The sequence below is a fragment of the Panulirus ornatus genome, chromosome 66, assembly GCF_036320965.1.
Source record: "Panulirus ornatus isolate Po-2019 chromosome 66, ASM3632096v1, whole genome shotgun sequence".
NCBI classification, from domain to species: domain Eukaryota; kingdom Metazoa; phylum Arthropoda; class Malacostraca; order Decapoda; family Palinuridae; genus Panulirus; species Panulirus ornatus.
Window position 1 is genome coordinate 1893112 of NC_092289.1, and position 13335 is coordinate 1906446.

Here is a 13335-nt window from a genome sequence, read left to right on the forward strand (position 1 = left end):
TTTCTTTTAAACATGCATTATGTTTATGTGTATCTCCTCTATCATGAAATACATTTCCTGTTAATCTTTGATGTGAAATCTATTTCTGAAGTCTGAGGGATGAGGTCTGAAAGATATACTACACAATCATCCCACTTCCAGGTGACAGGAACATGACAAGGAAAGTCAAACTCCCAAACACAGTGTATGGACCTACAGATTCTTGTCTTCACTTTGACAGTTAATCATGGCTCAATAAACTAAACTCTCATAAGAACATCTTCCTCCCTAACAAGAGCAGTGAGTTTACAGCCTAAATACAGGACAATCATTAGAAAGACAGTGACCATAAGAGTGCTAGATCCATCGGTGCCATACACTTTAGTAAATGGGTGATGTGTGCATGTACTTCAAGCCTCTTCACACAGACTAAAGAAGTCATGTTAGTCTTCCCTTAAAATACATCCTCTACATTTTTGAAGGATACATGCTCTTACAAACAAAAACAGATGCATAGGGTACAAAGGGAAGGATATACTAGCTATCTTATTGACACAGTGCATCAACATGTATCTTTGAAGCTGAGGTAAATTACAGTAATTAAGAGTCACGATACTAAAACATACACGGGAAATTTACAATATGATTCATTATTCAAGCTCAACTAATCTCTAAAAAAATAATATACTCACAAAAATGAGAAGCAATCTTTACCTGAGGATATTTCAAAAGGTTACTGTAAACTTGGTAATTTGAAACTTAAGCGCACATTTACAAAAGGATTTCCATCGTGCATTGAATATAAGACAGCCAGAGCCTGAGCCTTGTGAAAAACATCAAAATAGAAAATAATATACCAGGTTTAAATGCTTTTAAAATAAAACCAGGTAAGAAGAAAATTTCCTGCCTAAAATGGACACAGTAGCTACTGAACCAGTATGTTCTTTTGGAAACTTGCAGAAAGCATCACATATAACACATCTCGGATGATATCAAAATTCACCTGTTGTACACACAAACATAAAAAAAAAAAAAAAGCATAACCTGGATTGGCAGATTAAACAGTGAAAAAAAAAAAATTGTCTGATCTATATCTCTGTGCATAAATCAGAAAAATATTTGACCCTTTTGGTGCTACTGGCATCAACCTACAATGAAACAGCAATGTGCTACTGATGTTAATCTATGCTTATGTAGAAGGGTGCAATTGGTATCAATCTACACATGCGACTTCCAACCACAGGTTAAAATATACATGCACAGCATAATCTGGTGACTGGCTATATATGGCAACCCCAAGAAAAGATGAGTCACTGGGGGTGCCTGTATGTATCAGTAACTAGTTAATTCCCATGGTAATTGTTGTGTGCCTTTTCTTGTGATCTGCCACATCTGTGGCACCCACTGTGGCCTGTAACACCCTACACCATGCCCACACTACCCATACATAGGATTGTTCAATTCATCAAATAATTTTTTTTTTCTAAACTAGAAATACTTACCTATTAATTCATGAGAAAATTTAATGATTTTGATAGTTTATTGTGCACCTAATTACATGTAAGTTAGGAGTTATTTTCTATACATAGTATTGACCATTTTGGTATAAAATGTGCTTTTCTTAAACTAGATACATTGAAGTCTTAATTCATAAGAAAAAGTGAAGGTTTTCATATTTTTTGTGCACCTTTACATAAACTGAACAAGCAGCATATGTGAATTGTGCACAAAAGGTGTCAAACATCTGCTCATGCTTCAACTGAATCCATTTCAATTGTTAAAATATTATGTGTCAATGAAATGTCTATCTTTTTTCCCTTCTAACATAATTCCCTAATCATGCTACTGTTCATATCTGTATCAACATATCTGGTAGCCATACATAAGTATATTTAGAACTTAAAAACTATTTCAATTTAATCTACCTATCTATCTGTATCCCTAACGCCCGTTCCTTTCAGGAACTCCCATGAAAGGGATGGCCAAGGACAAAGAGTTTCCACTTACAGCTGTCTTTACATGCCTCCCTTGCATAAATGATTCCACGCATTCTGCCACCATATATCTCTCTCCAGTACTCTTCCACTCTTATTTCCCCATTTCACACAAACCCCTTTAATTACACTATCATAAACTCTGCTTGTAAACTCTCCATCTTCCATTCTTTCCATAGCCCAAGGCACCTCAAAGTGTTACATTCTACCCACTCCACAATTCATTCTCTTTTCATTCCCTATCACATCACTCATACACCGCTTCATTTCTTTTTTCATTCCATCTAGTCATACCACATGCTTCTCTCAAATAACTCGTTTCTACAGCCAGGATTCTTGATCTCTGTAACTTATCCCATGTCCATGTTTTGGCTGCATAGGTCAGGGTAAGGACTATACTCTCCCTTAATCCTTTCTTCACCTCCTTATTTACACCTCTACCCTTCAATAAGGGGACCCAATTACTCTTTTACCTTGAACTACTCCCTCCCAAGACAGCCCCTAAATACTTAAATTCTCTCATCTTTTCAAATCTTTCTTACCCCTATCTATAGCCAGTTTAGTATACTTTCTTCCCTCATTCTACAGGGTCTTGCAAAACCCATACTTTCAATCTGTTTCATTTCAAACATTACTTTAATTTACTCACATTTACCTTAAACTGCCTAAGCTTACAAACATTATATCAAACATATTTAAACCTTTCTGCAACTCTTCTTCACTGCAAACAGGCTTGTCACTAGCCATAATACCTCACCACCACACTCCATCTCTGCACCCCTTTCCTTAGTTTTGCTTTTGCCTTTCTTTCACTCCATCCATATACATATCAAAAAGCCATGGTGACACCACATAGCTCTGCCTCAAACCCACATGTATACCAAAATTTTTGCTCAACTCTTCATCCAATGTCAAAAATGCCTTCGCTACTTTACAGGCTGTCTGCCTATCCCATATATTCTTAACATATCCTAAAAAGCATTCCACTTGCCTCTGACATACACTTTTTCCAAATCTACAAAAGCTGCATACAGCTTCTTACTTTTTGCTCAATACTTTTCAACATTCATTTTCACCACAAAAATCTGATCCACCCATCTCCTACCTTTCCTAAATCTCCTCTTGCTTCTCACTTATTCTGCATTCAGTCATTACAATCACTTTATCAATTAACACTTTTTGCATGCACTTTTCCTAGTATATTTAACAGACTTATTCCCCTATAGTTGCTGCATACATCTTTAGCACCATTTCCTTTGAATAAAGGAACTATAATACCTTTCATCCAATCCTCAGGCACAACCTACTGTTTCCATGTTAAATTACTTATCAAATGCATCCACTCTGCTACATTTTCTGCCTATCTCTTTCCTAGTGTAACCCATTCCCTCCAACCTTAAACTGTGTTTCAACATATAACCTATTCTTTGTCATTCATATCCAAAATAAGTCTATAAAGCAGTAACAATCTGGTAAGCATGCCATGGCATATCTGAGTGGTATAAAATATAAACATGCAAGGAATATGACAATGTTAAAAAAAAACATTTTCTTACAATATAGTTTTCATATCAATACATTATAAACATCAATCATGTCTGTACCTCTGGATTCAGAAAAGCAGCATCAGCAAGATAATGAAGAACAGTGTATACAGCATCATCCTGCAGGCACACTTGAGGAACAAGCTGACATCCCACATGACCACTGCATCCTCCCTCTAGTTCTAAGTCTAAGTCACGCGCACAACTTCGTAACAGTTGATGCACATTGGTGACATCTTCTTGCTGATAAACAAATCAAATCATCTATGAAGTTTAACTATATCATATTTCAAGATACACTACCTTTCAGACCATCAAAATTGCCTACAAGGATATAACAAATAATTTCAATATCTTAAGAAAACTGGTTATGCACTCTAGGAGATTACATGAAAAATGTTATTCTGCTATAATGTACTGTACACAGTACATCAAATTTCAATTTTCTTACAGTTATGTGGTGACAGGATGTGCGGTTAGAGAGCAATGCCACATAGTTTGGAAGTGACCATGATGGGCAGCACTGACCAGGGGACCAAGTTTCACATATTGAACTAAACTCAGCTGGAGAACGTAATCGGTCATCCAATTGACATATTGCTTGCAAATGCTTCAGTGTCATCAAGGTGTCTTGTGGCACCATACTCTTGATAATCATACGCCCATACTCAGGAACTGTGATAATCAGAAAATGAATTTATGTGAAGGTAATCTGAATTCTTGAATTTCTGAGAAGTTATGAAAAATTCTGTAAAAGAAGCACTTCTTGTACACAGTCTGAAAATATTTTGAACAAAGTAATGCAGGAATTAGATTAAATATGTATAATCTATTTTGTTATTTTCCAAAAGATGGAAAAGAGAAGGGGGCCAAGTGAGGATATTCCCTTTAAGGCTCAGTCCTCTGTTCTTAATGGTACCTCACTAATGCGGGAAATGGCGAATATGTTAAAAAAAATGTATAAAGAGAAGACCTGGAATTCTAGGGTATTTCAACTATCTAATTAAATGAATCATATAGCACAAAAACATGGAGTTTAAGAAAATATTGAAAAAGTCACCAGAAATAAAAATAATTACCTGAAGAAGGATAAACCCGCTATTCATCCCAACATCAAATTTGGTGAGCAAAAATATATATTCTTCAGTAAATGAGTATTTGGAAAGTTTCCAAAATGACTCTCAAAGTATAAATGACATACCAACAGGATTACAAAAGAAACCATCTTCTCCTAGATGATGATGGTTATGTAGATGATCTTCATGTTCATTTTCATGGTTATGATTCCTGCGTTCATGATTCCATCCATTTTCCATGTAATACTCTGAAGGATTCTCTCCTCTCTCATCATTCTTTTCAGCCAATCTCTCAAACTTCTTTAAGGCATATATAGGTGTCTCTTTAAACTCTTCTTGAAGAGCACTGGCATTAAGTCCTGTGCTGCTGCTACAGTTGTCGAACACCTCAACAGGTCCATCAGGTGTCATCTCAATACAAACCTGCAACATTAATATCCACTTTAGTGAATATATCACAGAAAGAGAAATGGAATCCTAGACTGGTGATGAAATAGGTAAATTTAGATGCACAGTATTGCATAACATCTTAAGTCCAAGACAAAATATATAAGGTAACATATGGTAAAGCAATGATTTAATCCTTTTGGGATGTGTTAAGGGTATATGGGGTATGGGAACAACAGTTGGATGGTGTGAAAACCTTCTATAAAGAAGCAAAGGTGTGTGTATGAGTGGCTGGAGAGCTGAGCAAAAACTTTGGTATACATGTAGGTGTTAGGCAGTGCACTGTGATGTCACCATTGCTTTATAACATATATATGGATGGACTGATAAGAGAGATGAAGTAAAATTAAGGAAAAGGGTTGTAGAGATGGAGTGTGGTGGTGAGACATGGTAGCTAATGACTTGACTGTTTGCAGATGATACTGTGATGTTTGCTGAGAGTAAAGAGAAGTTCCAGAAGATTGTAAGTGTGTTTTCGATGTGTGTAACTGTAGGTGATTGAAAATAAATGGAAGTAAAAGTAAAGTGAGTGTTTGAAAGCAAACAGTGAAAGTATAGATTCTGCAAAGCCCTACAGAGTGAGAGGAGAAAGTGTATTAAACTGTGTCACAGATAGGGAGGAGAAAGACTGGAGGAGGTGACAGAATTTTTAAGCACTGGGGAGGTATCTTAAGTGTAAGTTTGGTGACACAGATGAGAGATAAGGGGGGAGAGCAGTACAGGGTAGAAAAGTAACTGGGTCTCTTAACAGAATAATGAAGGGTAAAGGTGTAAGTATGGAAGAGAAGAAAGAATAAATTGGGCAGCACAGTCCTCTTGACCCTGACCTATGCAGCCAAAACATGGACATGGAATGAGTCACACAGGTCAAGGCTGTGGAAATGAGTTATCTGAGAGGAGCATGCTCTATGACTAGATAAAATGAAGAAAGTAATGAGGGGGTGTATGAGAGATTTGGTGTGGCAGGGAATGCAAAGGGAATCAATTTTGGGAAATATGTAATATTTTGAAGTGGGCAAATGGAAAGAATGCACAACAGGGAGTTCACTAGAGGAGTGTATGATAATATGATTAAAAGGACTGGTGTGAGAAGAAGACAACCTGTGACATGGGAAAACATATGGAAGTGTACTAGAGGCAGAGAAATAAAGGAAGAAAACATGGAATGGTGTATGTGAGGGAGGCATGTAAGGACAAGGATAAGTGGAGACTTTTGCTATGGGTAACCTTTTAATAAGAGCTCCTGGAGGGAATACTTGTTAGAAATATAGATAAATAGATAGATAGAAACAAATGAGGCATAGTCAAAAACACAGCATATAATCTTTTGCTTAAGAATGTAAATAGGAGAAATATGCAAAAATAAAGATTGTGGCATAGTCTTAGAGCTGCAGGGGTCCCAAAAGGAAGGGGGGATAGTGCTAAGAAACAGGTGAAGAATGGCCTCATCCACTCACATCCATTCTCGGATGGTCATGTGTAATGCACCAAAACCACAGCTCTCTACCTACTTCCAGAACCCAAAGACCTTTCCATAGTTTACCCTGGATGTTTCAAATTCCCTGCTTCAGTCCAATGACAGCAAGATGACCTTAGTATACCACAATATTCCAATTCCAATTCACTCTATCCTAAATAGCTCCATCATAAAAAACACTTACAACACTTATAACCTTCTGCTAACAGGCTTGTCACTAGCCACCATACCTCCCTGCAACACTCCATTTTTGCACCACTTTTCCCAAATTTTGCTTTCACTTCTCTCATAATTCCATCCACATACATGTTAAATTAGCAATGGTGACATCAAACAGCCCTGCTTCACACCCACATGTATATCAAAACTTTAGCTCAACTCTCCATCCACTCTTATACATGCATTTGCTACTCTAAAAGGCTTTCATTCTATCCAGCAGTTGTCCCCTTATCCCAGATATCCTTAACACATCCCATTATACTTTCCACTTGAATCTGTCATACACTTTCTCTAAATCCATTAAAGATGCTTACAACTTCTTACATTTCACTAGATACTTTTCAACAGTCATCTTCACCACAAAAATATGATCCACACATCCCAACCTTTGCTCCTCCCTTATTCTGCATTCAGTCACTTCCATCACTCTATCAATTAACACTTGCACAAACTGGTAGATTAGGTGCTTGCTTTGGAAAATTTGTGCAAAGAACACTTTAAGAAGTAGAAGGATTTGCATATGTCTTTTATGGATCTAGAAAAAGCATCTCTGTGTACAGACAGATATGCTTTGTGTACGATATTACATATATATTATATATATATATATATATATATATATATATATATATATATATATATATATGATAATATATTTATTTTTTTTTTTTTTTTTTTATACTTTGTCGCTGTCTCCCGCGTTTGCGAGGTAACGCAAGGAAACAGACGAAAGAAATGGCCCAACCCCCCCCATACACATGTATATACATACATCCACACACGCAAATATACATACCTACACAGCTTTCCATGGTTTACCCCAGACGCTTCACATGCCTTGATTCAATCCACTGACAGCACGTCACCCCCGGTATACCACATCGCTCCAATTCACTCTATTCCTTGCCCTCCTTTCACCCTCCTGCATGTTCAGGCCCCGATCACACAAAATCTTTTTCACTCCATCTTTCCACCTCCAATTTGGTCTCCCTCTTCTCCTCGTTCCCTCCACCTCCGACACATATATCCTCTTGGTCAATCTCTCCTCACTCATTCTCTCCATGTGCCCAAACCACTTCAAAACACCCTCTTCTGCTCTCTCAACCACGCTCTTTTTATTTCCACACATCTCTCTTACCCTTACGTTACTCACTCGATCAAACCACCTCACACCACACATTGTCCTCAAACATCTCATTTCCAGCACATCCATCCTCCTGCGCACAACTCTATCCATAGCCCACGCCTCGCAACCATACAACATTGTTGGAACCACTATTCCTTCAAACATACCCATTTTTGCTTTCCAAGATAGTGGCAAAAAAAAAAAAAAAAAAGATAAAAGAAAGAGGGGCAAGTATGAAGTCTGTTGGGGATGAGAGAGCTTGGGAAGTGAGTCAGTTGTTGTTCGCTGATGATACAGCGCTGGTGGCTGATTCATGTGAGAAACTGCAGAAGCTGGTGACTGAGTTTGGTAAAGTGTGTGGAAGAAGAAAGTTAAGAGTAAATGTGAATAAGAGCAAGGTTATTAGGTACAGTAGGGTTGAGGGTCAAGTCAATTGGGAGGTGAGTTTGAATGGAGAAAAACTGGAGGAAGTGAAGTGTTTTAGATATCTGGGAGTGGATCTGTCAGCGGATGGAACCATGGAAGCGGAAGTGGATCATAGGGTGGGGGAGGGGGCAAAAATTTTGGGAGCCTTGAAAAATGTGTGGAAGTCGAGAACATTATCTCGGAAAGCAAAAATGGGTATGTTTGAAGGAATAGTGGTTCCAACAATGCTGTATGGTTGCGAGGCGTGGGCTATGGATAGAGATGTGCGCAGGAGGATGGATGTGCTGGAAATGAGATGTTTGAGGACAATGTGTGGTGTGAGGTGGTTTGATCGAGTAAGTAACGTAAGGGTAAGAGAGATGTGTGGAAATAAAAAGAGCGTGGTTGAGAGAGCAGAAGAGGGTGTTTTGAAATGGTTTGGGCACATGGAGAGAATGAGTGAGGAAAGATTGACCAAGAGGATATATGTGTCGGAGGTGGAGGGAACGAGGAGAAGAGGGAGACCAAATTGGAGGTGGAAAGATGGAGTGAAAAAGATTTTGTGTGATCGGGGCCTGAACATGCAGGAGGGTGAAAGGAGGGCAAGGAATAGAGTGAATTGGAGCGATGTGGTATACCAGGGTTGACGTGCTGTCAGTGGATTGAATCAAGGCATGTGAAGCGTCTGGGGTAAACCATGGAAAGCTGTGTAGGTATGTATATTTGCATGAGTGGACGTATGTATATACATGTGTATGGGGGGGGTTGGGCCATTTCTTTCGTCTGTTTCCTTGCGCTACCTCGCAAACGCGGGAGACAGCGACAAAGTATAATAAAAAAAAAAATAATATATATATATATATATATATATATATATATATATATATATATATATATAGTGTGGTAGGAAAACTACTAAAAGTGTGTAAGTGTTACAAATATATGGCATGGGAGGAAAGCTATTAAGAGTGAAGGGAAGTTTCAACCAAGAGAGTAAGGCATGTATGCAAGTGGGAAGAGAAAGAGGCGAGTGGTTCCAGGTAAAGGTAAGTCTTCAGTCAGGGTGTGTGACTTCACTGTGGGTGTCTAATCTTATGATACACTGCATTGTAAACCTTTAACCATACCAGGTAGTTTCCAATGGATTCAAAATAGACCATGATTTTCAGAAATGCCTAGTTAGAGGAGTTTGCCAGCCAGTGCTTAGCAATGTCTTAAAATTCAAGAATGTAAGTCTTGCTAAAGAAACTCATATGTATAAGGTAATTGTGGGTAGCAGAATAGCAGGTCTAACCCAAGAAAATAGGCACCTCTTCCATTTGTCAGCCTGCAAGGTCTGGGACCCCAATTCCGTAAGATTAATTCTCTAGAAATGTACATTTCTGTTTGCACCTGATCCACCCTGCATAAGTTGAAAAGGAATTAATGATAACAGAAAGATTGATAGCATGATAGACAGTATCATGAGGAACAGGATGATTAAGTATAAGACAGAGTAAAGAGGCTGTATGGATGATGGGTAAAGAATGGCTACAGTACATGTAAGGATGGTGATTGGAAGTTGTTACAAAATTAAGGCTAAGGTAAGATGAAAGAACAAAAGAAAGGAGAATAAAAGAGATGTTACACTGGAGGAGTGCATAAATGTTATCAGTAACCAAGAGGTTTGGAGAATGTTTTGAAAAAAATTGACCCTCTGCTTATCAAGAAATAAAACACATGATATAGAAAAATGATACAATACTACCATGTCTTACTTTGTGTCTGTGAATCGGAGGTCGATCATCATCTGATTCATCCTCCTCATTGTTCTCCGGGAAAAGATGCTTGAAATTTGGGTCTTCAGCAGGGTTGACACTGAGAGGGCCATTGAGACGTGTTGCATCCAGAAGGTTTTCCCATGCTACTGCACGCTGGCTGATGACAGTTCCTCGGGACTCAAATCCCTATCAAAACATCAGTACAATTAACCCCACTGTGCAGATTAGCATCTATAAATACCCTAATATCATACATAAAAAACAAGAATAAAAATAAGCACAACAATTTATGGCATACTAGCAAACTACAATTTATAGTGCAGTTTATGACAGCAAAATTCAAATATATACAAAAAAATCAAATGGGTGGTACTGCAACTGAATAACCTGAAGAAACTGACCAAGGAGGGGTCAGTGAAGGCAGGGAGTGGCCGGGCAGTAAGGGAGAGTACCAGAAAGGTCACTACCACCACCACCACGCTGCTCAGCACAGCGTATGGGTGATGACAAAGCAGACGAGCATACCTGGTGTACCACAGTTCATTACTCATACTGAAAAATCATCAGCTCTATTTTCTACACTATCTTCTCTTACAAAATCAAAACTGAATGAAAAATATAACTAAACATTATAATCATACTTTGTCATACACTGCCAAGTACAGTTAAGAAATAAATCAGTGATGGCTACTACATCATATGAAGGAATACAAAAGAATACTAAGGAATTCAAACAGCAACAGACCATTGAGTCCTTTCGAGGCTGTTTGTGATACTGGAATAGAACAGAAACTCAGAGATTAGTGTGGTAAGAGTAGAAAAGCATACAGATAATTCAACCCTTAAACTGTGGCTACAAGAAAACCTGACTGCCACTGTATGCACACAAAAACACATGACAAAATGACTCAAAAACTATCATTCTTATAAAATTGAAAAGATATGCATACAGAAGTATGAAAAGTGATGAAATATATCCTTCATATACCTTTGTTTTGCTGTGGTGGAGTACTGAAGTGAGTGTTTTGGGGCCATCCAGCTGAAGCCTTGATGCATTGTGGGAGAGGGGAAAGGAGCAAGAGAAAGGAGCCATGCATAGCAAGGGAGGTGGGAGGAGTAATGTATTACTGAACTTGGCACATGATGAATGTCACAGCTGATCATGCACTGACATCATATGATGTACGTATGTCAAATCTAGGATATCCAAAAAATAGGTCAAAGTTGTTTCTGAAACAAAGAGATTCAACATGCTTATCTAAGAATTACTTAATGCTTATTAACACTCTTCTTTATACTAGACCTCCCATGCACACAACTTTTAACATGGAAAGGAAACAGCAGTGAGATGTGGGGGCATAGATGATTCCACCATGCTGACAAAGATGCTGCTGAGTGTCTGAGTGATGTACAGGAAGTGTAAGAAGGCCTACAGAGACATGTAATGTGGTTTATGAATGATAAACATAGCATGCAATTTAAAAGAGAGGCACAGAAATATAGTCTCATGAGATGTATGTCACAATTCATCAGAAACCATCAACAGATGTGTGCCTAATTTGAATAGTTAAAGACAAATATCATACACACACACACACACACACACACACACATATTTCATGTATATAAATATATAAATAAATAAAAAAAATATTTATCTTATTATAATTTGTTGCTGTCACCCTCGTTAGCAAGGTAGAGCAAGGAAACAGACAAAAGAATGGCCTAACCCACCTACATACACATGTATATACACACACGTCCACACATGCACATATACATACCTATACATCTCAACGCATACATATATATATATACACACAGACATATAAATATATGCAGATGTACATAATTCATACTATCTGCCCTTATTCATTCCCGTCGTCATCCCACCACACATGAAATGACAACCCCCTCCCCCACATGTGCGTGAGGCAGCGCTAGGAAAAGACAACAAAGGCCACATTCGTTCACGCTCAGTCTCTAGCTGTCAAGTACAATGCACCGAAACCACAGCTCCCTTTCCACATCCAGGCCCTACAGAACTTTCCATGGTTTACCCCAGACACTTCACATACCGTGGTTCAATCCACTGACAGAACGTCAACCCTGATATACCACATCGTTCCAATTCACTCTATTCCTTGCACACCTTTCACCCTCCTGCATGTTCAGGCCCCGATCACTCAAATTCTTTTTCACTCCATCTTTCCACCTCCAATTTGGTCTCCCACTTCTCGTTCCCTCCACCTCTGACACATATATCCTCTTTGTCAATCTTTCCTCACTCATTCTCTCTATGTGGCCAAACCATTTCAAAACACCCTCTTCTGCTCTCTCAACCACGCTCTTTTTATTACCACACATCTCTCTTACCCTTTCATTACTTACTCAATCAAACCACCTCACACCACATATTGTCCTCAAATATCTCATTTCTAGCACATCCACCCTCCTCCACACAACCTTATCTATAGCCCACACCTCACAACCATATAACATTTCTGGAACCAGTATTCCTTCAAACATAACCATTTTTGCTTTCCAAGATAACGTTCTTGACTTCCACACATTCTTCAACACTCCAAGAACTTTCGCCCCCTCCCCCACCCCATGATTCACTTCCACTTCCAAGGTTCCATCTGCTGCCAAATCCACTCCCAGATATCTAAAGTGCTTCACTTCCTCCAGTTTTTCTCCATTCAAACTTACCTCCCAATTGACTTGTCCCTCAACCCTACTGTACCTAATAACCTTGCTCTTATTCACATTTACTCTAAGCTTTATTCTTTCACACACTTTACCAAACTCAGTCACCAGCTTCTGCACTTTCTCACCCGAATCAGCCACCAGCGCTGTATCATCAGCAAACAACAACTGACTCACTTCCCAAGCTCTCTCATCCACAACAGACTGCATACTTGCCCCTCTTTACAAAACTCTTGCATTCACCTCCCTAACAAACCCATCAATAAACAAATTAAACAACCATGGAGACATCATGCACCCCTGCTGCAAACCAAAATTCACTGAGAACCAATCCCTTTCCTCTCTTCCTACACGTACACATGCCTTACATCCTCGATAAAAACTTTTCACTGCTTCTAACAACATGCCTCCCACATCATATATTCTTAACACCTTCTACAGAGCATCTCTATCAACTCTATTATGTGCCTTCTCCAAATCCATAAATGCTACACACACACACATACACACATACATTTTTTTTATTTATTTATTTTGCTTTGTCGCTGTCTCCCGCATTTGCGAGGTAGCGCAAGGAAACAGAAGAAAGAAATGGCCCA

The 13335-nt window shown here is 38.6% G+C and overlaps 1 protein-coding gene across 1 annotated transcript in view; it reads right to left on the reverse strand.

The window, feature by feature from the left end:
* The window catches only part of disp (RND transporter family member dispatched), a 108302-nt gene that overhangs the window by 22461 nt on the left and 72506 nt on the right, over positions 1-13335 (reverse strand). Inside the window, 5 exon segments of the mRNA XM_071658521.1 lie at positions 3578-3760; positions 3969-4192; positions 4719-5016; positions 10025-10213; positions 10429-10552. Of these exon segments, the coding sequence (XP_071514622.1) occupies positions 3578-3760; positions 3969-4192; positions 4719-5016; positions 10025-10213; positions 10429-10552 (1018 nt within the window).